At 50.0% G+C, this 26,094-nt stretch overlaps 2 protein-coding genes across 2 annotated transcripts in view; one reads left to right on the forward strand and one right to left on the reverse strand.

The window, feature by feature from the left end:
• The window catches only part of LOC144107669 (major facilitator superfamily domain-containing protein 4A-like), a 422,352-nt gene that overhangs the window by 252,279 nt on the left and 143,979 nt on the right, over positions 1-26,094 (forward strand). The gene's annotated exons all lie outside the window — the stretch shown is intronic.
• LOC144107668 (uncharacterized) overlaps positions 1-26,094 on the reverse strand; it is an 89,839-nt gene that overhangs the window by 23,282 nt on the left and 40,463 nt on the right. The window contains exons 2-7 of the mRNA XM_077640783.1: positions 25,270-25,667; positions 8,636-8,806; positions 7,894-8,084; positions 7,216-7,530; positions 4,256-4,468; positions 3,044-3,230 (exon numbers count right to left, since the gene is read on the reverse strand). Coding sequence (XP_077496909.1) covers positions 3,044-3,230; positions 4,256-4,468; positions 7,216-7,530; positions 7,894-8,084; positions 8,636-8,806; positions 25,270-25,667 — 1,475 coding nt within the window. The remainder of the gene's footprint in view (positions 1-3,043; positions 3,231-4,255; positions 4,469-7,215; positions 7,531-7,893; positions 8,085-8,635; positions 8,807-25,269; positions 25,668-26,094) is intronic.

A 26,094-nucleotide genomic window follows, 5' to 3' on the forward strand; every position in this document is an offset into this window, starting at 1 on the left:
AATAGTGCCGTTGCCTACGTTTACACTTCAGGCGTAAATTTTACTGCGTGACATCATATCCACACGATGTGTGAAAGAGGCTGAGGGGCTCTGAAGCTTCGCCACAGAAGCCTTTATTCAATATCGGCTCTGTTACGAGCACTAAATCTTATTATCCGGGCCTCCTGCATTGTAATGAATGGAGTCAAAATGGAAATAGGAAGAAGGAAACAAACTAAGAAAGAAAGGAAGTCAAGAAGGACGAAAAGGGAAGGATGAAAGACGGCAAAAAAAGACATTAAAGAAGGGATGAAAAGAATCAAAGAAAGAAAGAAACAAGGAAAGAGAGGATTCCGCCCCTAGAGTTTCTGGTGGCAGCTGCAGCCTCCAGAAGGCTGCACCGTACTATTGGGTCTGAGCGCACTGACAAGCCTGGTTGGGGGTCTGCATGTCGGCGGCCTGATGGGACGATGCGCAACGTTCTCCCAGACGGCGTGGCTGCGGCGGCGAGCGGATATTGCGGCGCACACTGGGGAGGTGATGTCGGCAGCGGAGAGGGAAAGAGGATAGCGTCGCTGAGAGGAGGGGAAAATGAAGACGCGCATCGCGGTGGCGGAGGAGAAAGGACCGATGATGGAGGAAAGGTGTTCCTCTTTCTCTGTCATTTCGTTCGCTGCTTTCGCGCTGGCTCTTTTGTTTGTGCTTGTCACAGTTTACCTTCGCGTCGGAGGGGCGTACGTATGCGGGGCGACGGCTGAGGAGGCAAAGTGGAAAAACAATCTCCCCGCGGTTGTTGGAGGGAAGGCGCTTATTATGCCCGTCTGAGGGCGCTAATCGACCCGAACGCTCGTCGAAATGACATCCGCGGGGTTCATTAAAGAGCGGGAAGCAACGCAGGCGCCGCGGAAGGTATCTTCAACGGTCCCTGTCTCGGCCGAAACTCTCCTCGATTGCACGGCTTGTGTGCCGGGTCACCAGAGGGTGGTTATTGCAGTGTATGCGTACGCCCAGTGCACATCGCCAAAAAGAAGGCAGTAGAAGCTGTATACGCTTTGCGTCATTTCGTGGCGTTGCTTCGCGATAAAATTAGGTTTTCCTGGGTATAATAAAGATGGATTTTTTTTTGTAGAAATCGCACAGAAAGAAGTAGGCAAAGACAAATGGAGCAGACGCGGAAGAAGGCTTACTATTCGACTCTGAGTTTCTCATTAAGCGGCGATTAGTAAACAGTCACAATAGTACGCAAAAAGACCAACAAAACATAAGCTAGCGCTGACCAATGTCAGTCGCATCGCACTGTTCGCATACGCTCGCGTGCGCCATAAATTTTTAGCTCTAGATGCCGGAACTATTCACTATCTCAAGGAACAGGGAGCTGATACCCGTATCGCCTTCTGTCCAACTTAGAAGGGTGCTTAGCAATCCTTCCCTTACGAACTGAAAGATGTCATGTTAGGACGAACGACCCCCGATGGATCGGCTTCTTTTTTTTTTTTTCACACACACATCACTTTTCGATGCATTCACCCCCAGTGAAGATGTAGTTGTGCAACTTGGTCCACTAATGATCCAACTATACTTCTGCCCTATAATGGTGGCAGTCTAAAAAACGTCCTGCGCACTCAGTACAACTCGGTGAACGGACTCTATACCGGCCTTGATGTGTCGTGCGCACTCATTTTCTACACTGACAGACTTTTCTCGGCGACATCGGTCACGAATCGGCACCGTCATTTAAATCTGTAAAACGATTTTGCTTGCGCGAGCTTTCTACGATGCGAGCAGAGGTTAAAACGAAACTCGCGCAGAAAGAAAGAGAAAAAGAAATGCCTGCGCACGGAGCGTCAACGTTAACCGGGAGATGCCACGCCGGAAAGAGCCGCAGCGGAAATAACTTTCTGGCTTGGTTTTGTTTCCTTGTTCAGTCGAAAACAATGCAAAGTAAAATAAACAAAGTGAGGAGAAAGCAACGAAGATGACCTCGCACGCGGACCAACACGGCAACAGTGCATTGCTTTTGCGCTGTCTGGCAACAAACAGCGTGGACCGTTGGCTCGGGGGCAGTGCGCAGCTGTCTGCACTGCGCACGCCGAGTTCGTCGCTGCCGCGTGCTCGTGCTGCAGTGCCGGCGCCGATGACGGGGCACCGCTGACGACCCGGAAGCTGTCTGCGGGACGCCTCTCCAGTCGTGGCAGCGTCCGGCCAGACTGACTATTAGGCCTCTTTCACCCCCCAACCCCGACCCGCCTCCGCACCTCTCCACTTTTACTAACCCTCTCTTCTCTGCGTGGACGTTGTTGTCCGCTTGCTTGATTCCGATATCCGTCGGCGGAGATGCAAAGATGGCGTCGACAGCGCGCGCCTGATGTTTCGGTTGCTCATAGCTGATGAGGAACTAATGGTGCAAGCCTTGTTGCACGGCGTAAGCTGAAGCCCTCGCACTAATTTGAAGCCCAAAATGTGTTGCTTAGGTGGCCCTATATAGCACTTAAAAAAACATAGGCCGTACTGATGACGCTCTTCAGAATCGCCGCCTGCGATCATTAAGTCCAGGAGGGAACCACTTTCCCCCCTCTCCTCTTCCCCCAGTGACACAAAATTCGCAGGGACACCTAGTTCCATTATTTGTTGACAATGCGGCAGTATTAGCAGCTGCTGATGCCTTTACCGGAAGTGACGTCTCACTTCCCTCCAGCCAATTGGAATACTCTCGTCCGATGACGTCACTTCCGTCCAGCTAATGGGGTTGCTCCCGCCTAGTGACGTCACTCTTCACCAGCCAATGAGGATGCTCCCGTCTGGTGACGTTCCTTCTCAGCCAATGAACGATTTTTATGCCCGACGACGCATTTTGGCCCCATGGGGCTTGTAATGATAACGCTTTAATACAGCTCTTATCACGCTTAATCTCTTTGCCTTCTTATCCGCAATCTTCGTGGGTCACGGAAGAGTTTTCAGGACGTATACGCGTGTGGGACAGCTCTTCCCTCGCTTTATGCAGACAGAGTACGCATTCCAGGTAGAAAAAAAAGGGCGCTTGCAAACGGAAGGAGGATCCGCTCACCCCTGTTGGACGAGGCGAACATGTCCTGCGTCACGTGACGCGAGAAGAAGTTGTCCATCTTCTGCGCGTGCTGCATGAGTGCTCCGGCGGCGATCTGCTTGAGGCGCGAGTACAGCTCCTGGGGACGGAACGCCGTCTCGGGAAGGCTGCCCAGCCGCTGGAACCGGGCTGGGTCGAACAGCTCCACCTGCGGACAGGTGGCGGCGGTGCTCCTTACGACAACCATTCAGGAAGGAAGGAATTGTCAACCAGGAGGAGCACCAGGAGGAGTGGGACGGACCCACTCAAGTTTACAAGCAGGCAACGTCAGCTGATGAGCGGTCATTCCTTATTTCCCGATCTCCTGCCGCTGTATACTAAGCTGGGTGTGGCGGTAATCACGTGGTTTCTGGGCGCGTAGAGGATATCGTGTAACTTTTTTTTCGGCGCTAAGCTTACCCGAGCGTCATACTTTCCAACAAGGGGACATGCCAGGCTTATCATCTGTCCACAACAAGTGCAGATTCCCGACAAGCGCAGCTTCTTTACAGTAATATATGTATGAGGAACATTTTGAGGAACAAACGCCGTCTGTAGCGCAGTTTGTCGTTGCCAAAAGCTCCCAAATTCACTTGCTTCTCAGTTACTTGATGTTGCCGAGGTGGACCTCAGCCATAAGGTTCGCCTGGTTTGTGCTCTCAAGAAAGAGCCACCCGTGGTCAGGCTGTACAAGTTGATTCAGAAGTGAGTGCTGTCCTACAGAGGCTGGGAGTTGAGGTAACGTGCGGCTGCACTCTACACAGAAAGGAGTAAAAAGAGAATAAGCTGGCCTCTAGAGCACACCTTTTTATTCAAGAGGGTGTGCGCTAGAGGGCGGCTTACTCCCTTTTTTACTCCCATATAGGCATATTCGTGTTTAGAGTGTACCTCTATAGTTACCACCCCCCCCCCCCAAAAAAAAAAAATGACACGGAACGGGGGAGGGGTGCGGAAAGCTTCAGTCGTTTTTCTTATTTTGCTCTTTTGACTGCTTCCTAACTAGTGCGTGGAGAGAACTTTCGATTCATGTTTATTTTAGCGCCATTTACTCGCTGCACGGGTGTAGGCGATGGTGGTCCGTTGCCGTCAAGGGAGCTGAGCTCAAAGGACGCTAGCTGGCTAGGCATATCGGGACAGGAAAATAAAACAGTGTGATTTAAGAAAAAAAGACGAGGAAGACCGGTGGCCGCGCACCTGCGCGGGCGAAGCGGATGTGAGCGCCCAGGTCCCGGCGGCGGCCATGACGTTGGTGACTCCCGGCAGGCGGCGCGCGTCGTAGCCGCGGAAGTAGCCCTGGTTCTCGAGGCGCAGGCCGAACCGCTCCACCACTTCCGGTCCCAGCAGAGCCGGCAGGAACTCGTTGTACGTGATGAACTGCATCTCGGCGCCCACGATGCGCCGGGCTTCCTGGGGGGAGAGAGAGAGAAAGCACCCTTAATGGAATACCAAACCAGGTGTTGCGGAGCCAGGGTAGCTCGGAATATGTGCGTAGATGGTGACTTCTGGAGTGGACTACTTTATAATGTGAGTGAATGTGTGTATGGAGTGTGGCACTACAATGGCCTATTTTCTACTGTGACTGAATATGTGCATAGATGGTGACTTCTGGAGTGGACTACTATATAATGTGAGTGAATGTGTGTATGGAGTGTGGCACTACAATGGCCTATTTTCTACTGTGACTGAATATGTGCATAGATGGTGACTTCTGGAGTGGACTACTTTATACTGTGAGTGAATGTGTGTATGGAGTGTGGCACTACAATGGCCTATTTTCTACTGTGACTGAATATGTGCATAGATGGTGACTTCTGGAGTGGACTACTTTATACTGTGAGTGAATGTGTGTATGGAGTGTGGCACTACAATGACCTATGTTCCACTGTGACTGAATATGTGCATAGATGGTGACTTCTGGAGTGAACTGTGATGTGAACTGTGTGGATTGATTGTGTGCATAGATGGCGACTGCGGGAGAGAATGTGTGCTATTATAAGAGACTGTGCGCATAGCGGGGTAGATGCGGCATTGTTAATGTCGAAGGGACTTTGCGGTGGAGCAATTGCCGGCAGACAAAGCAAGGCTAACCCCACCTGTAGCGTTCAACACCTCAACCTCAACCTCAATCTCGAAGCGCTTAACCTGACCTTCCAGGTGTGATTGGAGACGCTAGGGTGGTGAAGTTGGGCGGTTCGCCCAAAAAATTTGGCCATTTCGAGCTGGGACTTTGAACGGCTAGAGACCCCGCCGCGGTGGCTCAGTGGTTAGGGCGCTCGACTACTAATCCGGAGTTCCCGGGTTCGAACCCGACCGCGGCGGCTGCGTTTTTATGGAGGAAAAACGCTAAGGCGCCCGTGTGCTGTGCGATGTCAGTGCACGTTAAAGATCCCCAGGTGGTCGAAATTATTCCGGAGCCCTCCACTACGGCACCTCTTCTTCCTTTCTTCTTTCACTCCCTCCTTTATCCCTTCCCTTGTGGCGCGGTTCAGGTGTCCAACGATATATGAGACAGATACTGCGTCATTTCCTTTCCCCCAAAAACCAATTATTAATTATTAACGGCTAGAGCCTGGTTGAGGGCGGTTTGAACGTGTGGTTGGTCTGAGAACGAGTGCAAAGGGAGACGGGTAAAGAACAAGAAACTACGTTGCTCTCTGATACACAATAGCTGGGCGAAGTTGTCTGTGACACTTTTTTTTATATGGCCTGATTAACTGTAGTTCTAATAATTTTTATATTTCATTGTACACGGGACCTACTTACACAGTGCTCAAGGGTCACTAGCAGAAATAACTCTAATTCTTCAGGGGTAACTGAGCAGACGTATTCCGACTTAGATTATTTTACTTGTTCTGAGAGGATTTAAAACTATCGGCAGCAAAAAAAAAGTGTCGCAAAAGTTACGCACGTTCTGTTCATTACGTATTCCAAGAAAATTATTAGCTGCGCTTTCAGTCCGTTTAGTTAGTAATAGAACTCGCGACAAGTTATTGATCTCTTAAGCTTTGTTTCTGCCACTTGTTCTCATGTGATAATTGTCCATGTAAGCATGCGGCATCAGAGAAAAGCATGTGCTTCTACCAGCAACAAAGCACAAATTCTCTTAATTTATGAACAAGCACAGCGCCACTTAACTTCGCCCAATTTCTTCAGCAGATTAGATTGCTGTTGTATTTCGAAAGTTCAGTCTGAAACTGCTGCCAGTTAACTTGGAGAAGTAATGCACACATCCGATAATAAACCAAGGTTAAAGCTGGCTCAAGTGTGAAGTGCACAAGCAATGTATACGTAGTGTTGATGGAGCTCCAGTTGCCGCCCGAGAAGTCCCTGACGAAGCGTGGCCTTAAAACTGTGTCACGTGGGTCAGTTATTAACGCACTCACACTGTCCTCGAACGGACAGGTACAGTGCGTGCTCGCCGAAAAGACCGCACCCGAGAAGGGTTCGTTCGGGGCGGGCTCCTCCAAGAGCCTCAGTTCTACAGTATACCGTGTTGCCGCCGTATAGTATGCTGTGGTGCGAAGTTTTCAAAGACAATCTCATTGAACCCTGGAAAATGTTTGACAACGTGTAACCGTTCGCAAAATGTGCCCGCTAGAGTGATGGAAAATGGGTGAGCTCTTTAGCGGGAACTCTTCAGGCGAACAGGGAGGCAACGGTTCAGTATTGCTGTAACTGTCATTTAATTTTCGCAGGAGGGAGAAAAACTGATATTAATGCAACAGCATTTAGGTTGCCCGTCTGGCAAAAATCATCCGGTTTCTCCGTAATGAAATTCCCTGATGGGCAGACAGGCTAGTGACTTCATAAGCACCGCCAAATATGAAAATCTGAGAATTAGAATGATTGAGTACCTTCCATTGGATTTCATATGGCATTATACTAACCCGAACCACTCTTACACCTTGATCGACCAACTAATCCACAATAATCGACCCAGTAATCCACACTAATCTACTTTCATTCATCCTATAATTCCCACTAATCCACCTTAATTAATTTTCTGGGGCGGGCCCACTTCCAAAATTAGGACGGGGGATATTTTGGGCTAGGCGAAATTTCAAACGCTATCGCATTTCCTTCTGTAAGATTGTTGTTAAGAACACCCCAAGTTTTTTCCTTAGTCCTAGTGGACGCAATCTCCGCACACGCACCTGGAAGGTCCTCTCGTCGTCCCACTGCGGGTTCAGTCCCTGCAGGCTGCGGGCCACCCTGTTGTGCTCCCTGAGCCACACACTGTGCATCAGCGCCAGCCCCAGGTCGGCGTTGACGCGGGGGTCCCCGCTCGAGAAGCACGGTGGGTCCTGCGCGCTGCGCCGGCAGTCCAGCGTCGCCAGGTCGGCCGGAGGCAACTCCTCGCCCGCCGGCGTCCGCTGGCTCAGCAGCTGGCCCGCCTCGAAGGCGCGGAGGAACTTGGCCTCGGCCTCCGAGGAGCCGTAGATGGTCGAGCCGTCCAGGAATGACGTCACCTGGGATGACAGATCATAAACAGCATGTTGTGAAACGAGATGATAGCAGTGAGTGAAGTAGAGCTACAGTGTACAGCCCCGTTCAACATAAACGGGAACGCTCGACAATCAGCTTTCAACCAGCGCCCAAAACACATTCCCGGCGGAGTGGACACGACGCCACCTGGGATAGCAGAGCGTGTACGCAGCATGTTGTGAAACGAGATAGCAGTGAGTGATGTTAAGTTAGTGTACAGGCAAGTTCAATATTAAAGGGAACACTGGATAATCAACAGCCAATCAGCGCGCAAGACACATTCACGGAGCTTCCCTAAAGGTCTCTCGCCCGATTTTGCATACGCTCTCAGCTGTCACCGTTAGTACCTGGTTGTTTTGCTCCCGAGGGCCTAGTCCGCAAGTCTCCCGGGGGGCGGCGCTGGAGCGCACGTACTCCAGGCAGCGCTGTCCGAAGCGGCCGTAGTACGGGTCCTGGGCCGCAATGTCGATCGGCATGCACTCCGGGTGCTCGAAGCCCTCAGCCACGTCGCAGCACTTGATCCGGGAACCCTCGAAGCCTGCGGCGTTTTCACGGTTGCCAGTGAGGATGCGGTTGAGTCAGAAGCAGGCACGTTTCGTTTTAGAGGGTGAGCGAGTGAGTAGCCCACGATCTTCAAGCCAGCGGTATAGAAAGGCCCTGTATTGTGCTTCAATCTCACAGCTGTTGTACGATCAGGTCACAGTCCATTTCACTTTGCCTCTAGAGAAAAGCCAGGCATTTACAGTATATCCATGCGCTTTGGTAAGAAGTGCGGTGAGTCTAGTCTTTTTAGTAAAACGGTTTACTCAAAATATAGATATCTTGTAGAGAGAAACACAGCTTAAATGAAACGTTTGTCTTAGATAACGACAAGGCCAACACCTAATCAGAAATGGTATCTCACAGGCGCTCATGGACACTTCTTCCTCCGAGTGCCATAAAGCAAAAACCTGTAATGTGACTGGGGATTGTAATAGAAGCCATCTCTAACTCACTGCCCCGGCAAAAGGAATTCTGGGATATTTAAAGTTGAGCGAAATATAAATGGAAGGTGGCCGTTTTGAGCGGAGACATTTGGCCCGCACGCACCCGCACTCTGCGCCGTGTGGGCCATGTCGTGGAAGACGAACTTTCCCCAGGCGACGGTCATCATGGAGGCGTGGTCGTGAGGCCGGTCCTGGTCCAGGAACATGGACGCGCTGACGGTGCGCGCGCTGGGCAGAGGCCGGCCCCGGGAGTCGGCGCGAATGGAGCTGATGCCTGCGCAGAGCGGGACAAGACGGAAGACAGAGTTAAGGCGCAGTTCTAAAAATGAAATAAGCTCTGGTTTGCTGCTCTACTGCTGAGGAAAGCGGTGCAATTATGACGACCTGTAAATTAGTTACACCTGATGAGCGTTATAGACTGCGGCATACTGTGCAGGGGGCTCCTCAACCCTGTGGACTCTGAGTGATACGAGCACAGAATTTGCAGCTTTGGCAATGCTGCTGCTGATGATGATGGGGATGAATATGCAGGATCAGGCACTGATTATTCAGAAGTGAGAATGGGCGAAATCGGGCTAGTTGGAGAAGTCCAGTAAGGCGTACTAGTTGGTTCGAATCTGCATCTCTGCCGGCAAAAACAGCCTCAACTCGCGGATACCTTAGCTGAAATTGAGAAGAAATAGACATGGGTAGGACAAGTAATGATCACAAATGGCAGTGGTCTTATGGGGCGTCAGAGTAGATACAAAAAAAAAGGAAAACGAAATTGGGGTGGCTAAAAGTAACATGAATTAACACGATTCAGGAATTTTCTACAACAATGTGGTCGAGGCTGTGACATAAGGGGAGTAGTTGGAGGTCATTGTGAGTGAATTATGTCGTGGATTAATTACTCCTTTTGGCTCTGGATGACGATGATGGTAATAAAATAAAGTATAAATGGTAAAGACTAGGGAAAAGGATAACCATGGAAATATGGTAAACCACAACAAATATAAATGCCAAGCAATTACTCCACTTGCAGATCTTCCACTGCAAGCTTCTCCAGCGTGAAAGCCTCATGTTCTCACAAGCCCCTCTGCTTGTCTTCTGCTGTATCGCCACTGCTAACGATGAGTTGCAGTCTTCTGGACAGGGTAGTGTAATCTGTCAGCGATCTTATGCGCTGCTCATTCGACTTAACATTCAAGAAGCCATTGCTGCACATGCAACCGGTGCTGCTGAAGCTGCACAGCATACGCTTGCGATATCAGAAGACATAGCGCAAAACAACGGAACAGATAAAAAGCAGCACACAGAACGAGCGCCGTCCCGTTGTGCTGCGCTATGTCTTCTTCTAATATGCTCTAACCAACAAGCCCAAACTATCACTTAGTTAAGATACACTTGCGATAGGTCCGACAAAATCCAAACAATGCACAATTGCAGACTTCACACTATACTCTGCTACTGGCTGCTGTACAGCGAGTGAACGACAAATTGATAAGGCCATTTTCTGCATTTGGCGGTACAGATAAGCAAGACCCATTGATTGTCATGCTTCTTGCGTAAAACAAAAACGAGATAAAATTTGCCACTCACTGGCGCTTGAGTCTTAATTGATAAAGGTGCGCCCCGTTGCCACTCTTCGGATTTAAAAAAAGTATTAATCACTTCTTACTTTAAATGTTAATATCTATAATCTTGGCTACACGTGGAATAAGAGCACGAACAGGTCACCTTTTCTACGCAGTGCTTTTTTGGAGAAATTAATCGCGCCCTGGTGCTCTCCCTTTGTTTGTAAACAGTGTATGGGATCCCTGCAATGAATTTAAGGCCATTATGACACAATTCCTTTATTTCGATCCTATTTAATGCTTATTACCCGCCTGCCTGCCTGCCTTCCTGCCTACCTGACTGCTTTCATGGCAGCAATGGCATGGAGCAATTAAACTGCAAATAGAAACGGAATGAAATAGAATCTAAATTGAATCATCAAATCACCACAGCACACTTTCCGTGGATAACAATGCACCGTATTGCCACACACGCATGCCTTACGTAACAAGGCATGCAGTCCCAATGAGTCATGCGTAACTCTTTGCGCTTGCAATGTGACGGTTAGCGATGTGTGCTGAACGATGTTTGTCATAAAATAGCGCTTTGTATTTGCATTGGTCCTTCTTGTCAACGATGCTGTATGCAGTAGCCAAAAATTTCCTCCATTGCACCCAAAATTCCCTATTTGAGTTTAAGAACTCCAGCAATTTGGAAAAAACGAGAAAATATCTGTTCTTAAAATTCCTCAAAACTCCGTAGATATTCCCTTTCCGAGAAATTTTGCTTCTCAGATTCCCTGAAGAAGGGAAAATTTCCCGAAATCAACATCACTGCTCTAGCCCAGGTAAGTCATCTTTGTAGGAATATCGGCCCAAAAATAATTGCGCTGTTGCAGTGCTGCAAGCGTTGTGTTGCTGAGACAAAAAAAAGTCCCGCAACGACATTTTGAGGCTCTTTAATCTCATTAGCTTGCAAACATGTATGCTACAGCGCTCCTAAGACATGTTTTTATAATAAATTAACAGGAGAACTCTGACCTCAACTTCTGAATGTCACAGCAAACCACTCAAACAACGGAGCGAGCATCGCAGTTCCGAGGGCGGCGATTCTTCTTGTCTATAGTTCGCTGCAACGCCGCTGCGCGGCCTGGATTTCGTGAAACTCGCCGATAGACACGAACGAAGGCACCCATCCACTATTTGGCCCCCGTCCCTTGCCCTATATAGTTTATTGTCGATCGTAATCTGATAATGAAAGACTCTTGTTCCAGCAGCCGGCAAAGTCTGAAAGAGCACACAATCATTAGTTGGCGACGGCGCTGAAACTAAAAATAGCAGCACGGTAGCAGAGGCGGAACGATTTCAGACACACCACCTCGGAAGCTACCTGACGTAATTCAGCGCTCATTCTGGCTATGAGAGATGAAAACCACCGAAGTTTGGAGTTGCGCGACTGATTTCGATCAAAAGAACTCCCAGCATTTGCAGAGGGCGCAAAACGAATGGAGCCACGTGTTGCGTTCCATACAGCGGAAGGACGCCCATTATGCGGTGGCGCGTATAGGAAAGAGACGCAGGAAAAACGCCCCGACGGAGGCACTGCGCTCACGAGTGCGTAACGCCACCTTGGCCGCGTAACCCCGTGCTGAATGCGCCATGCGGCCTACGTGTGCGTCAAACGCATGTGTCTTGCGTAGACGAGAAAATTGGGGAACGTTACTGCAGTGGGGACGGGGGGGGGGGGGGGTGTTATACAGTTTAATTGGCAGCCTCTTTCTCGCACTCGCTTGTAATCCCACTGCTCATTCCGTAAAAACACGGTCTTTGGTCACTATAGTCGGATACAACTCAAGAACGCCCCGCCTTTCCAGCCAATGGCGCCGGCTGATTCCCATGACAATGCTAGCGTGACAATGCAGGAAGCGGCGCTACAATAGAGAGAGGCGTCTATCGCCGACCATCGAGGGTACGGTTTATTCCCTTTCATCTACTCCCCCCTGCTTTGTCACACTAGTATGGTCATGAGAATCGGCCGATGCCATTGGCTGGAAGGTGGTCTTTTGACGGGAAAAAGCCGCTGCGTTCTTGAGTTGTATCCGACTATATAGCATGTGCGACTTCGGCGTGTCTCATCGGCGGCCAGCCGTATTTCAATACGCACGTGGCCAGTGGATTGTTGATTAGATGAACTGGCCACCATTAGGTCATTGTCATAGTCATGAAGTCATTTTAGCTTCCAACGACTTCGCTTCGGCTTTTCGGGTGACGGGTGACGCATTGGCTCACTTTCTTCTCCAGCGATTCCGCGGGTCAGCGGGTCACGACCTTGAGGACGAGGTCTTCGTAGAAGCTAAGGTGTTGTTATGGACTGGACCGCACGACGCTCACTTTCGCATCGAACGTATCGTGTCAGGTTTTGTTTATTCCTGCCATATTTCTGGGAATAATATCCGCAAGAAAAGGAGGAAGGACACGCTTGCAATCGCTTCGTCGCGCTATAACGAATTCGCAAAAGCGGGTCAAGATGCGCATTGAGTCTCGCCGCGCGTCGCCCGCCGGTTGTGGCTCTGCGGCATTCGTGTAAAGCTCTCGCTTGCGTCGCGAAGCCCACCATAGATTGAGAGCTGCGGATTGCACGACCTTGTCCCGCTCTGTGTGTATTTGCATTTCAAGCGGCATGTTGCTTTCGCTGTCTGCATCGAGCGGGCCTTCTTCTCTCGTGGTACGGAGGAAGCGGTGTGAAGGTATGTGCGGTCGGTCCTGCTTCCGCACGCCGGCACATCGCAGCAGTATCTAGGCGGCAAGGTCGCGCTTAATAAACACATGCCCACGGCACCGGCAACCGCCAGCGGACGCAGCCGTTCGACCCATGGTCTGCAGGGTATGCAGAGCTCCACTTTGGTAATGTAGCCGGTCTGGACACTACTCCAGCATTGGAGCTTTTTTTAGCACACCACAGTAGCTGTACTGTATACGATATTCTATGTATAATGTCAACGTGAGTTAACCATAACATGGCTGAAATTAAGAGGAAGAAATGGACACGGTCGAGACATGTAACACGAAGGGAGCATAACTGATTTCCTCCTAGATTAGCGGAGTGGGATTTCAAGAGAAGCCAAGCCTATCAGGGGATGGCAGAAGGTTAAGCGGGCGGATCGGATTGGATGAGGTGGCCGCAGCTGGCACATGACCGGGTTTAATTGGAGGGATATAGGAGAGGCCTTTCTCCTGCAATGGACATAGGCTGGTGATGATGATGAAGCCGACTGTGTTAAGGGTTTCCTCTTTGGTAAAAAAAGCGTTATCATTACCGTCGTAGTACGTTATGATCCCCGCCGTTAATCAACTCCCGTGTTAGTGAGCCGCCCGTGTTGCCCAAGTGGACCTGAGCGCATATGAGGGACATGCGATCGTGGAGTGATCCACTTAAGTTGCTAGTGAGTGCGCTACAACAACAGTTAGTTCTTCACTAAGGGAATTGAAGAACAATTTGAGATTCCGTGCAGTCAGTCTTCAACACTAAACACTAATGAATAAATTACCCGCCGAGGTGGGCCAGTGGTTTTCATGTTAAGCTGCTGATCCAAAGGTCGAGGGAACGAATCCCTGTCGCGGCGACCGCATATCTGTAAAGGCGAAACACGAAATGCCTGTATGCGACCTCAGCGCACGTGAGTGAACAAAGTTGATCGAATTATCAGTTATTGAGGCTGGCCTTATTGAGGCTTACCGATGGTCGGGACCCCTATTTCAGGGCTCCGACGGCTTCCGCAAGCCTGCTTGGCTCTTCTGACCAGGAGGATCTGGTCCTTTAGGTCTGAGCTGGCCAGCAGTGCCTTCCACTGATCTGTCTGGGTTGGTTATGTGAGGTTCTGTGCCGCGTGAAGAGCACGTTAAAGGACCTTGGGTGGCCAAAATTCCCCACGAGGTCCTCCACTACGGCTTCCCCTTGTATCGCTTGTGTCGGCAGCCCGTACACCCCACTCACCAATACCAACTGGTTACGGAGAAAGAACAGGTGCAATACCTGTCCCACTGCCGGCGGAAACCTGAACCGCGCCGCGAGTACAGGGATGAGAGAGTGAGCGAAAAAAAGACAGAAGCACCGTAGTACAACACTCCGTGTTAATTTCTACCGCCTGCAACCCTTTAACCCGTACCGACATGACACAACACAAGGGAGTCTGTTTTGGTTTGACTCCATCCATACCCAGGAATTCCAGACAAAAGCATTTTTGAGCGGCAAACCGTTTATGAAGGCAAATTTTTTCATATAATGTAAGATTTCACTATAACAATCAATATATCCGCACATCACCCTACGGCAGTCCCATACTTTTTTTTCTACTAACGTTTTTGCTATCCTCAAAAGCGTTACGCATTGCTTTTCTATGACAGTCTTAACTTTTCGATGCGAGTGATGGAGATACTTTAAAAAGAAAATTTGGCACATATCAGAATAATGGATCATTACCTTCAATATTTTCATAACAGTGTCTTACAACATTCCAATTTTTAAAAATCTTTTCCCGAGAAAGCTGGACTTGCGAAACGTGCCGGGATATCGTCGTCCTCACTCGTGACTCAGCAGCCGAACGCCGTAACCACTGGGTCGCCGCGTCCTTGATCATTAAGAGCAGACAAAAGGGGGATGGGAAGTAAGTAGCTCCGGACGTTTAAAGCGGAAAAACATAGATGTATTGCACCACTGGATCATCCCTCACCAGCAATACTACAATGCACAGAACTTAACCCACTCCGCGCTGCTTTCGCCCATAATTATTCACCGGGGCATGCGAAACAAAAGCAGGCCGGCCTACTCGCCAAACCAACTCGGGCGCCGAACAGCCGCCCGACCGGCTTCGCGTAACCCCGCCGCGCAGACCTTGCTCGTCGCGTTCGCCGAGGGAGCACGAGACGTGCGCCGTGTGACCGAGGGCCGCACGGACGCACGAGGTCGTTCATTTACATCTCGGGCCTCACAACGGAGCGAGCTGGTCTTCTTCGTATCGCCGCGCGGCCGACTACGTCCGCGGGGTGAACCGCATCGAGCTGTGTTGCCGAGAGCGTTTTGCACGTGTAATATACCGGCAGACGTCTCGCCGCGACCGCTTCGGAGGTTGGCATAACACGCGCCGCGGCAGATGCTGTGTTCGTTATGTATACGAGGTCGCCGCGAGCGTCAGGGCGTGCGCGTGCTGCCAGCTGGCCTGCACGGCGCTTGGTCAGACGTCCGTCAATATACTTCCTCGAGTGAGTGTTGCTGCTCGAAAGCAGGGACTACCGCGTATACGCTGTCTTATAGACAAGCTCTGCTTGCCAAATGTCAGTAACTTCAAATGGGGCGTTATTCACTATCATATGTTAAACTTGGAACCTGCTTTCGTGACCTGTGCGCTAAGCGATACGATAATAATAATAATAATAATAATAATAATAATAATAATAATAATAATAATAATTGGTTTTGGTGGAAAGGAAATGGCGCAGTATCTGTCTCATATATCGTTGGACACCTGAACCGCGCCGTAAGGGAAGGGATAAAGGAAGGAGTGAAGGAAGAAAGGAAAAAAAGAGATGCTGTAGTGGAGAGCTCCGGAATAATTTCCAGCACCTGAGGATCTTTAACGTGCACTGCCATCGCATAGCACACGGGCGCCTTAGCGTTTTGCCTCCGCAAAAGCGCAGCAGCCGCGGTCGAGTTCGAATAAGCAGTATACATTTTTCTTGACGTGGTAATGGTTGTTATCCATGCACGCCATCACACTTCCGAAAACTACGTTAACCCAGAAGACAAGTCTATGCTAAAGTCTTTTGCTTTTTGTCCAACCCCTGCTCGATTCATTTTGCTGACGTTGTGGAGTCATTCCCCGTCATCTTTAATGCTGCTTATAAAGATCCTGTTGACTGCGCCAGTAAAGATTCACCTGTTGTTCCCTTTACTCTATCCCGAGGCTCACAGTGACTTCTCGATAGGTGGGCAGCATATGATCACTGACGCGTGCGCCAGATGTTGTACACTTGTCAGGGGCAGATTGTACCAGGCCAAAATTTACCTCGCAGATGATGAAACGATGAAGTTAATATCTGCACTGGATATCGGTGAAAAGATATATAGCAGAGCCAGTACATTATCTCTGGTACAAGATTCGGGGCTCTGTACTTTTCGTTCTGCTGAGACTGGGAGTCGTACCGGTTAGCTCAAGCTCGATCCATTCTCTTGCCATTTGAATGTGGTGTACAATGCAATGTGCGTTTAACCATTCATTTCATCTCCAAGATTCTCTTGCCTCTGGCAAGATCCGTCTCTCACGGCTGCACCTCAGAGGCAAAAATATTAGTCTGGTCGAAAAGTACCGTCAGGCTCGGGAAAGACGAAACGGAAGTGTAAAACATTACTGCGAGCATGTCAGAATTTACCGTATGCTTTCGTCAGAAAATCCAAGCAGTCACTCAGACAGGTCACAAGGCTTCTCGCCTAAGTGTCACTTCTCATTCAATTCATTTCCATTCTCGATGCTTGCAGAACGAACGGGCGCTGTCGCGACACGCTAAGTTTGTTGAGTGGATCATTCATCAGCTCACAAATTCCCATTGAAGTCTACGCGCCGGCGCCTAAGTAATGAATTCGTGCCATCGATCCTAGGCTGCGTATAACGCTGAGAGGAAAACTCGCACAACTAGTGCTTTGGAATGGGTGCATGTGTGTGCGCGTAAGGGGAGGGGGGGCGGGGGGGGGGGGGGAGGCATTTCTCGGAAACGATGTGGCGTTTCTTTTTTCCTTTTTTTAGCGTACAAGCACCTCGAAAGGTTGGAGGGTAATACGTGCTACACCTGCATTACCTCGTAGATAAAATTCAACAAGGTGTTTCCTTATTCATGGGCACCTTCTGTTGAGTTTCTCTTAACGGAGCGCGCCCCGGTAGCTGAGTGGTTATGGCGCTCGGCTGCTGGTCCGAAAGACGCGTGTTCGATCCCAGCCTCGGAAGTCGCATTTCGATGGAGGCGAAACGCTAGACGCCCGGTGTGCTGTGCGATGTCAGTGCACGTTAAAGAACCCCACGTGATCGAAATTATCCCGAGCCCTCCACTACGGCATCCTTCATAGCCTAAGTCAGTTAGGGATCACGAAACCATAAACTTCTACAACTCAAAACAGCTGCATGGAAGTTTTAATGAACGTTGCCCGTATTTATTATCCAGCAGCTGATGTTTTGTGTAAATTTGTATTTACCTCACATTTATCCTATTCGCGTTTCATTTGACGCATACAATGCATTCCATGCATTCAAAGTGCGCGTTCACATACCTTACATAACGTACAAACTCTGGTTGTCCCGGGACAATTCACTTCACTTTCGAGTGCCGAGACAAGAACCATGATTCTGTCAACCTTGTTTAGAGGGCCAGTCGAACTTGAGTACGCAATTTCTTTCTTTCTTTTTGTTTTGTTTCTACTTGGGAACGTCCCTTATTCTCGTTCCCTCCCGGGAGGACAATGCGCTCGTCGGCGTTCACTGGACAGCCCTGTTTCCTGTCTTTTACATGTGACGTCGCGTCTCTGAGAAACGAACGAGCCGACTCTCTTTCTAGCCGACGCGACACAGTGTCGAAGAACAAGTTCACTGGGACGCGATGAATTCACTCCGCCCTGTAGACGCCAGCGCATCTCGAAGCGAAGAAAGGCTGCGGAAAGAAAAAGGCTGCCGGCTTTCCTCCAAAAACAAAACAAAAAAATAAACGAGGGGAAAGAGAAACAAGCGTGTTTCTTTTCTCGAAGAAGAAGAGAGTCCGTAGCGAGAAAAAGAAAATTGAATTCTGATCAAAAAAAGAAAGCACGAAGACGCCGTCCTCGACTGGTTCCTTTGTTCTCGCGTCGCCGAGAAGTGGTTTCGAGCGTCGGCAGTGGCGCGCGGAAAAATCGAACGACCCGTCCGAAAAGGACTCTCGGAGCGAGCGGGGCGAAGAGACAGCTCCGCGGAATCACATTCGCCGGCGGTCGTCCCGTCGATGGTTGTTTTGCGGAGTGGCTGGATGTGTCTATATGCCTTCGGTCCGTTTGTGTCTTGGCGTGGGAACGTGTGGTTACGCGGGCTGCAAGCGGACGAGAAGGGCATGTGCGGGGTCGGTCCAGTCACGAGCAGCGCGTACGGCTCACCGCTATAGAAGGGGCGAAAGGAAGCAGACGATGCCCATCGATGACTGTTTTTGTTACAACACTGCCCATTTGGACGGTCGAGGGAACGCGTGTCTCGCGGAAATGGCATTGCGAGGGAATGCGGGGTAGACAGCGAGCGGACGCGAGCCTAGAGGCGACCACTTGCATTGCATCGCAGTTTAATATGCATTCGCTATGCGTGTTCAAGGTTGATATACAGTGCCTTTTATGGGAACTAGTATGCGCGTCACTTCAACTATGCATTGAATAATTAATAAATTTGTTTATTTTGTAATAAGGTGTAACAGTTTAAGCTGCTATGTGACGGATGGCCATGAATACGCTACAAGGGTGGCACACAATAAATATAATGAATACCACGATTCATGGCATAACTCGAACCTCGTTATAACGAAACTGTTTTATAACGAAATAATGGCTATAGCGAAGGAATGGCTATTCCCCTTGGAAGCTCGGTCAACACGGACTGTAACGAAGCTACGACTATTACGAACTAATCGCCGGACAACTTCAACTTCATTATAACGAGGCTCAACTGCATATGCTATGCATTTGTGGAACATATAATGCGGCACGGTAGTGTGAATAAAACTATAGCTGTAATTTCTTCCCTTTTCACCCTTTTTCTCACGGCGTAGTTCAGGTATCCTCACAGGGTGGAGCGGTTCCCGCGCTTTTTCTGTTCATCATAGCCTGTAATGCATACCTTCGCCTTGGGAGGCGACGAAATGTCCTGTGTGTATACTCAGTGCGTTTTGTCTTCCATTCGTTCGGCGTAAGAACGAGATTGACAATGGGAAGAATGCTCGACCGACATCACCGATCCAGAGACAGCTAAACGCCACGTGTTCTCCGTAAACCCCCCCCCCCCCCCCCCCCCCACCCCCCCCCTGACGGTCCATCCTTTCCGGAAGGCCCTCTGCCACGGCAGGAAACAACACAGAGAACAACCCTAGCAAGGGGCCGCGCGCTCTGTGTGATGCATACGGGGGCTCGAGTGGCTTTGTCGGCATGAATTATGCATAAAGCGGTCGGTCGCGCGATTGACGACGTGAACGCGGCTGCGAGCGTCGGCGAATGGTGGCGCTGTTTTTGTTTCCACACCGTCATGGAGACGAAGTGCTGGCTATCATCAGCGATAAATATCTCACGACGGCGTTATTGCTTGTCGTCTGGCACTGAGTGACATAGAACACACGCTTGGACCTGTGTTTTCACTTCAGTTTCGTTTTGTGCGCAGCGATTCGCGCTGAAGGTTCTTCTGCGTAGATACAGGTCATACGTGGGTCTTTTGGTATTCTGGGTGGAGGATATAGAACGGCAGAAATTATAGAAGACTGTGACACAAGTTGTAACATCATCATCATCAGCATCATCATCACGAGCCTGAATACGCCCACTGCAAGGCAAAGGCCCCTCTTATGTCTCTCCCCATTATCACAAATAGAAACCAACTCTCAACGCTTGTTTTCTTGTTTTCATTGTGCTGTTCGCGTAGAATTCTTAAGTGCAGGCATCATAGCCAACGCACCGCATCTTAGTCACTTACACGTGTGCGAAACGTCATCATCATAATCAACTCCGTCTTCTCCATGGTCATCGGAAAACTTGACACCTCTGCAGGACAAAGGCCTCTTTCGGAGACCCCCACGGTCATTCGTATTTTGCTTCAGACGCGGCCAAGTCGTTCCTCGTAATTTCTCAAGCTCGTTCTTCCAGCTGACTCTTTCTTGGCCGCTTCAGATGAAGGGGAACAAGCAGCCGATGAAAAAAAAAAAGGAAATCAGTGAGTACAGTGCTGCAACCCGCTTGTGCCAGGTGTGCGATCGAACCTCGATGTTATGAACTTTTCGATACAAGAAATATTTAATTGTTCCACAGGAAGTCATTGATGTTTGGCACCGACTGAAACTTTACACGGATCAGGGGTCAGGAGACAAATGGCATCCTAGTCGAAATGAAGAGGAAGAAATTGTCTTGGGCAGGGCACGTAATGCGAAGGCAAGATAACCGATAACAGACTGGATTCCAAGAGAAGGCAAGCGTAGCAGGGGGCGGCAGAAGGTTAGTGGGCAGATGAGATCAAGAAGTTTGCGGGCATAGGGTTGGCGCAGCTGGCAAAGGACAGGGCTAACTGGATAGACACGGGAGAGGCATTCGCCCTGCAGTGGGTGTATCCAGGTTTATGATGATGATGATGACATTTAACACATCCACCGCCGGCTTTGCAGCATCCCGACTCAACCATGTACGCTCAGTCGTCGCAAGAAGCCGCCGTCGAAAATGCCCAGCGAACAAGGTCACCTCAGTCGACCTTTTCATTTCTGCAGGGCGATTGGGTGTGTCGTCGTATGTCGTAGCTGAAACTGCCGCGGTCTTCGCCTCGACGCCGAGTAGAATGCAATAAATGCCGGGCAGTGCGACTGTGTGGTCACATAAGTTGGTCAGCTACGCCCTCGGGCTTTAGAGTAGGTATATTTGAAGTGGGTGCCCAGAGTGTCGAACGGGAGCAGACAAAGAGGGGGTGTAGAATCAGCGCAACTATCGCTATCACTTCAACGCCGCGGACGATGACTGTAACTTCCTAAAGTTGTTTTTTCTTCCGCTCTACCCGTATCCTGTCCAGGTCGACCGATGGAAAAACTCCCCGACGCTCGGGTTTCAGTGCACGTTACAAAGGGCACCCGAGGCGGCCGCTCTCATTCTGGACTCCCCTTCCTCTACACCACTTTCTTAGTGGCCGGCAGTGTTACTCTGCCACGTAATATACATATGCAACAATCATTAGCCGCTTTCGCTTCACTGTTACACCGCTTCGCTTTCCCTTCTGGTTCACCGCCGCCGAGTGTTCTGCGCTGCTTTTGTTCCCCCTGATCCGCGTCGTCGCCCCGTGTGTGACCCGGTTCCCTGGCGGGAAGAAAATAACTCCCGCTTCCTCCTCACCCATCTTCTCTCTCTCTCTCTCTTTCTTCTCGTGCGGTTCAGCGAAGAAGAAAACAAAAATTACCCCCGCGCGCGAGAGTCAACGTCGTCGTTGGCGCGTGACCTTGTTTGGCCCTTTTTGTGCTTTCCACCTCGGAGCGGATCGCGCTCGCGCTGAACTCTGACCTCCTATTGTGTTACACAACGGCGCAGGAGTCGAGCTGGCTGGTAGCCTAGGCTCGCTGGTTGCTGGCAACGGGTGGGGGGTGCGCATTTCAGATAAGGCACGTTTTCAGCGGATCCGGCGGCGATCTCGACCGCGTAGGTAGCGGTCCCGTCCTGCGGAGGAAGGCGAAGTAATGCGCGAATCGTGCGAGATGAATGGGATGCGGAGGGTTTCCGAGTCGGCGCTCGACGTCGGCAGGCCCGTCCGTTGTAACTCGTCGGTGTGACATCACTCGGCCGCGTGGTGAGAGCGTGAGGAAATCGGAGAAAGCGAGGTCTTATGTATACACCACGTGCCGTCGAAGCACGCGTTGAAATCGGCACGTGTGGCGCTAATCCTATTGGCGTTTTATATCCCCGAGTGCGGTGTGCGAGCCGAACACTGACGGGTTTGGGATGAAGACGAACCTGTAGAGGACGCTTCCTATCTTCGATCCATTGGGGCAGCAAGTAGCGGCCTCTCTACTCGTGGTATATATATTCGTCTTTGATGCCTAAACACTTAACTGGTTGTACGTCATCGCTAGGATAGTGTATCGTCTCTCCATGTGCCCGCTAGGCCTAATGGTAGGCGCCCGCTGAACCCAGATGTAGCTCGTGCAGGGCGCTGTCAGTGCGGGAAACTTGAGTCCTAGCTCTATAAGCAGTGCAGAAAAACGAATGTTGTACGGGGAAAAGATATTAATATAAAAATTATTTTAGAGACTAAAAGACTGCGGAAGCTTCCCGTCCGCAAGGAACTAACAATGGTAGCTCTAAGCTATAGCTACACCAAACGCTCCTGTATGGCGCGCGATCTTATAGCGGCGCATCCTAGACAGCACTGAGACCTCCTCCACACATCCCATGTGACTAATTAGGGGCAGCTGGGCATGACTCTCTTTGCGCGTGACCGGTGTTGTTTGTGTTTGCGGCATAATATACGACACGATGCCATTTTTCCCTGGATGTTTTCCTCGTATGACTTTAGATGTACAAATGTTAATTCAGAGTGCAACAATCGTTTTCTACGACCATCAATTAAAGGATGAATTGAGGCTTGGTTTCGTTTGTACGTCATTATGAGTGGGAACGTCAAGAAAGCACGGAAGAGAACTTAAAGTTGTTCTGTGTGGACAGTCTACCGCAGCCTGATGAGGGGTAGGCTGACGTTCACCCAAAGCTCAGCTTTTATATGAAAAAAAAAAATGTCATAAATATGGCATGGTTTATGGGTTTAACGTCTCAAAGCGATTCAGGCTATGAGGGACACCGTAGTGAAGGGCTCCGGAAATTTCGACAACCTGGGGTTCTTTAACGTGCACTGACATCGCACAGTGCACGGGCCTCTAGCTTTTCGCCTCCATCGAAATTCGACCGCCGCGGCCGGGATCGAACCCGCGTCTTTCGGACAAGCAGCCGAGAGCCATAACCACTGAGCCAACGAGGCGGCTAAAAGTGCCAAAAAGAAAAGAAGTAATGGTATCACTGCCACTGGCCGTTTTTGCAAGCCGCGGTAACGTCGAGACAGCTTCTTTGGCGCGAATCTCACAGGTTAAGCTACACTTCCACTCACTTCCAAGCTGCGATCACGGAGCGCTTTTAGATCTTGATCAGACAAGTTTGAATCGACTGGCAGAAATAAAAAAAAACATTGAATTTTAAAATCTCATTTTCTCAGCAATAAATGCGTCTCTCGCTGCCGGAAAAACATAACCTAGCCAGAAAGAGGAACAGAACTATTTTTTACTTAGAGAAAAAAATTAATAAGGTTGTCATAAGCCTCCCTTTGACGGCAACCACAGGCTATCTAGAAGCGGCGGTGTCGGCTTGCTATATCAGGCCTAACTCGGACACTGCTTCCAGAGCACTCCTTGGCGATACGAGTTGTCTTCTTCACGTGGCCTTCACTGCTCGGCGGAGTGCGGAGACTGTGGATCGTCGACGATGCCTGGCTTCTCAACAATCGCACGGCAAAAAAAGAAAGACAAAAACCTAATTCAAGGGCATCCATGTCAAACGAGCAGGGCAGTCAAGTAAGACAGTGCAGATGCACAAGTCCGCGTTCAGTGCCTTAGAACGCTTGTTTTTCCCGTGAGAGTTTGAGCCCTTATAACAATGGTGGTGGGTCCTTCTTGCGGCATGCTTCTCTCCTGCCAACTCGTCCCTAAGCAAAGAGAGACAAGCAACTCTCTTCGGGCTCAGTTTTTTTTTTCTTTGTCTTGTATTTCCCCCCAGCTTTGACAGAACAGCCCGCAGCCCACAGAGTGCCGATTGTCCACGCTGTCTTGTAACCAGCGTCATGGCACAGAGACGTCATCGGCTCCGTTCGCAGGCGTTCGTCGCTTGCGTGACCCTGTTCTTGGGCAACCCGAACGTTAGTGGGAAGAGAATTTCGGACGCCGTTTGTCTCGCCATCACCCGGCTGCCCCCTTTGTACTGTACATGCAATGCTGTCAATAACCTTGACGCATGTACGGTGCGGTTGGGAAGTGCGTCGGTATAGAGACTGATTTCGTTCTTTATACTTTCTGCAGGTTTAAAATAACATCTGAGTCGTCGTGCGTGACTCTAAGCTATGTAACCACTAGTTACTGAGATGCCGGATGGCAGGACATCGTCAAAGTGATTACTCAATGCGTAGTAGTGATAGAACCAATGTTATCAAGGTTTTGCCTTTTGACAGTGTGTGGTGACCGATTCTAGCAAGCTAACCTTACCATCGTTTACCAGCACTGATTCCAAGGAACAAATGCCTCTTTGAATTCGAGGTATATATTGCAGTTTGTTGTTTTTCCTAAATGTAATTCCTCTTGCGCTTACTATTTCGCACTGCAGCGCGCAGTGCAACTTCTGTCTTCTTATCGTTGCGCCTCCAGCATGGGCGTCGTATGGCTTGCAGTTTGCTCTAAATAAATAAATAAATAAATAAATAAATAAATAAATAAATAAATAAATAAATAAATAAATAAATAAATAAATAATGCAGACTACTATACCTGCAACAGCTATGGCTGCAACACGCATGACAGCTGGCGCAGAGATAAGCTCCAAGTCCAGTTCTCTTGGACATCGCTTTTAATTGTGAGGCAGCCGTGTAATACTGTAACACACTGTTATGAACATGTCGATGGGAATGGCGCATCCTTTCGATGCAAAGCAAAAGCTTGCTTTTAAAGGCTGTCCTGTTCTCACACGGAGTAGTTGACACTGCCACAGATAAGCAATGATGTGCGTTTCTTGACAATAAATAGCATCAAACTACAAGCATTCCGATTGGAGATCTGGGGATATATATATTCGTTGTTGATGGTGAAATATTTCGATTCGCAAAAAATTGCGTTCACAGCAACTTCCCGCCGTAAAATGCGCTTGTCCAGAAATTCTATACACGCCGCGGTGGCTCAGTGGTTAGAGCGCTCGGCTACTGATCCGGAGTTCCCGGGCTCGAACCCGACCGCGGCGGCTGCGTTTTTACGGAGGCAAAACGCTAAGGCGCCCGTGTGCTGCGCGATGTCAGTGCACGTTAAAGATCCCCAGGTGGTCAAAATTATTCCGGAGCGCTCCACTACGGCGCCTCTTTGTTCCTTTCTTCTTTCACTTCCTCCTTTATCCCTTACCTTACGGCGCGGTTCAGATGTCCGCCGATATATGAGACAGACAGATACTGCGCCATTTCCTTTCTCCAAAAACGAATTGAAAAAAAAAAACTATCTACGCCCACAGTTCGCATAAGAGAACTGCGCTTTGCCTCGGCATCAGGTGCATCGCGGTGTTTCGGAACACTTCGAGAAGTGTGCTTTCTTCGTCGGGGTTCTATCGAGAGTTGGAGCTAACAGATGCGGGACCCGAACACGCCGAAGCAATCCAAGCGGTGCTCGCACTACTCACCGTCCGCGTAGTTCGGCGGCAGGAAGCGCAGGTAGCGCAGGTTGGCGCTGCCCCAGTACGGGTTCTGCAGGTTATTGCAGTAGCCGTCGTAGCGCCTGAAGCGCTCGGCCGAGCAGGGCGGCGCGAACCTGCCCGTCTTGTAAGGGCAGAGCGCCTGCGCCAGCGTTCCGCGCACGTCCACCTTGGTCAGGCCGAAGGTGACGTCACGGGGGGACAGGTTCAGCTGTCGGGCCAGGTTGCGGCTGGCCTCCTCGGTGATGAGCGCCAGCGCCGAGATGTTCTTGGAGACCACCTTGGTCTTGCCCATGGCGCCCAGGAACCAGGGGGGCTGTCCTGGACGCATGGCGACGCCGCTCTGGAAGAGCACCGGCTCGGTGATGTTCCAGATGTGCTGCTGCCTGCGCAGGAGGACAAGGGAGGGGCGTATGAGCTGGAGCAAGGGGGAAATCTTTATTTCAGTTGCCCGTAAGCTTCAAAAATCGTGGAATGTATGCATGGCTGCAGTGGACTCTGCAGAGTGATGAGAATGGAGAGACCATATTTAGTGGCTGGATAAACATTTCCGAAATCCTCCATCCAATTTCTGCGGAGATCGGAAGTGTTCAGGTGTCTCCGTCAAGCCTGGGCACGAAACGGCTCACGCGGAAGTTATAAAGCTGGCTGTATGAATCGCGCACTTTTAAGAAGTCTTCCGACTTTTCGCTAACCTTACGTCCCGGTCGCATCTGGATAACGTTGCCCTGAGACCTCACGCGAAAGCGATAGTTTTTGGCTAGGACAAACTACGCGATCAGCTACGCGGACGTCATTTCCGGCGCTTATAAA

The sequence above is a fragment of the Amblyomma americanum genome, chromosome 10 (genome assembly GCF_052857255.1).
Source record: "Amblyomma americanum isolate KBUSLIRL-KWMA chromosome 10, ASM5285725v1, whole genome shotgun sequence".
NCBI classification, from domain to species: domain Eukaryota; kingdom Metazoa; phylum Arthropoda; class Arachnida; order Ixodida; family Ixodidae; genus Amblyomma; species Amblyomma americanum.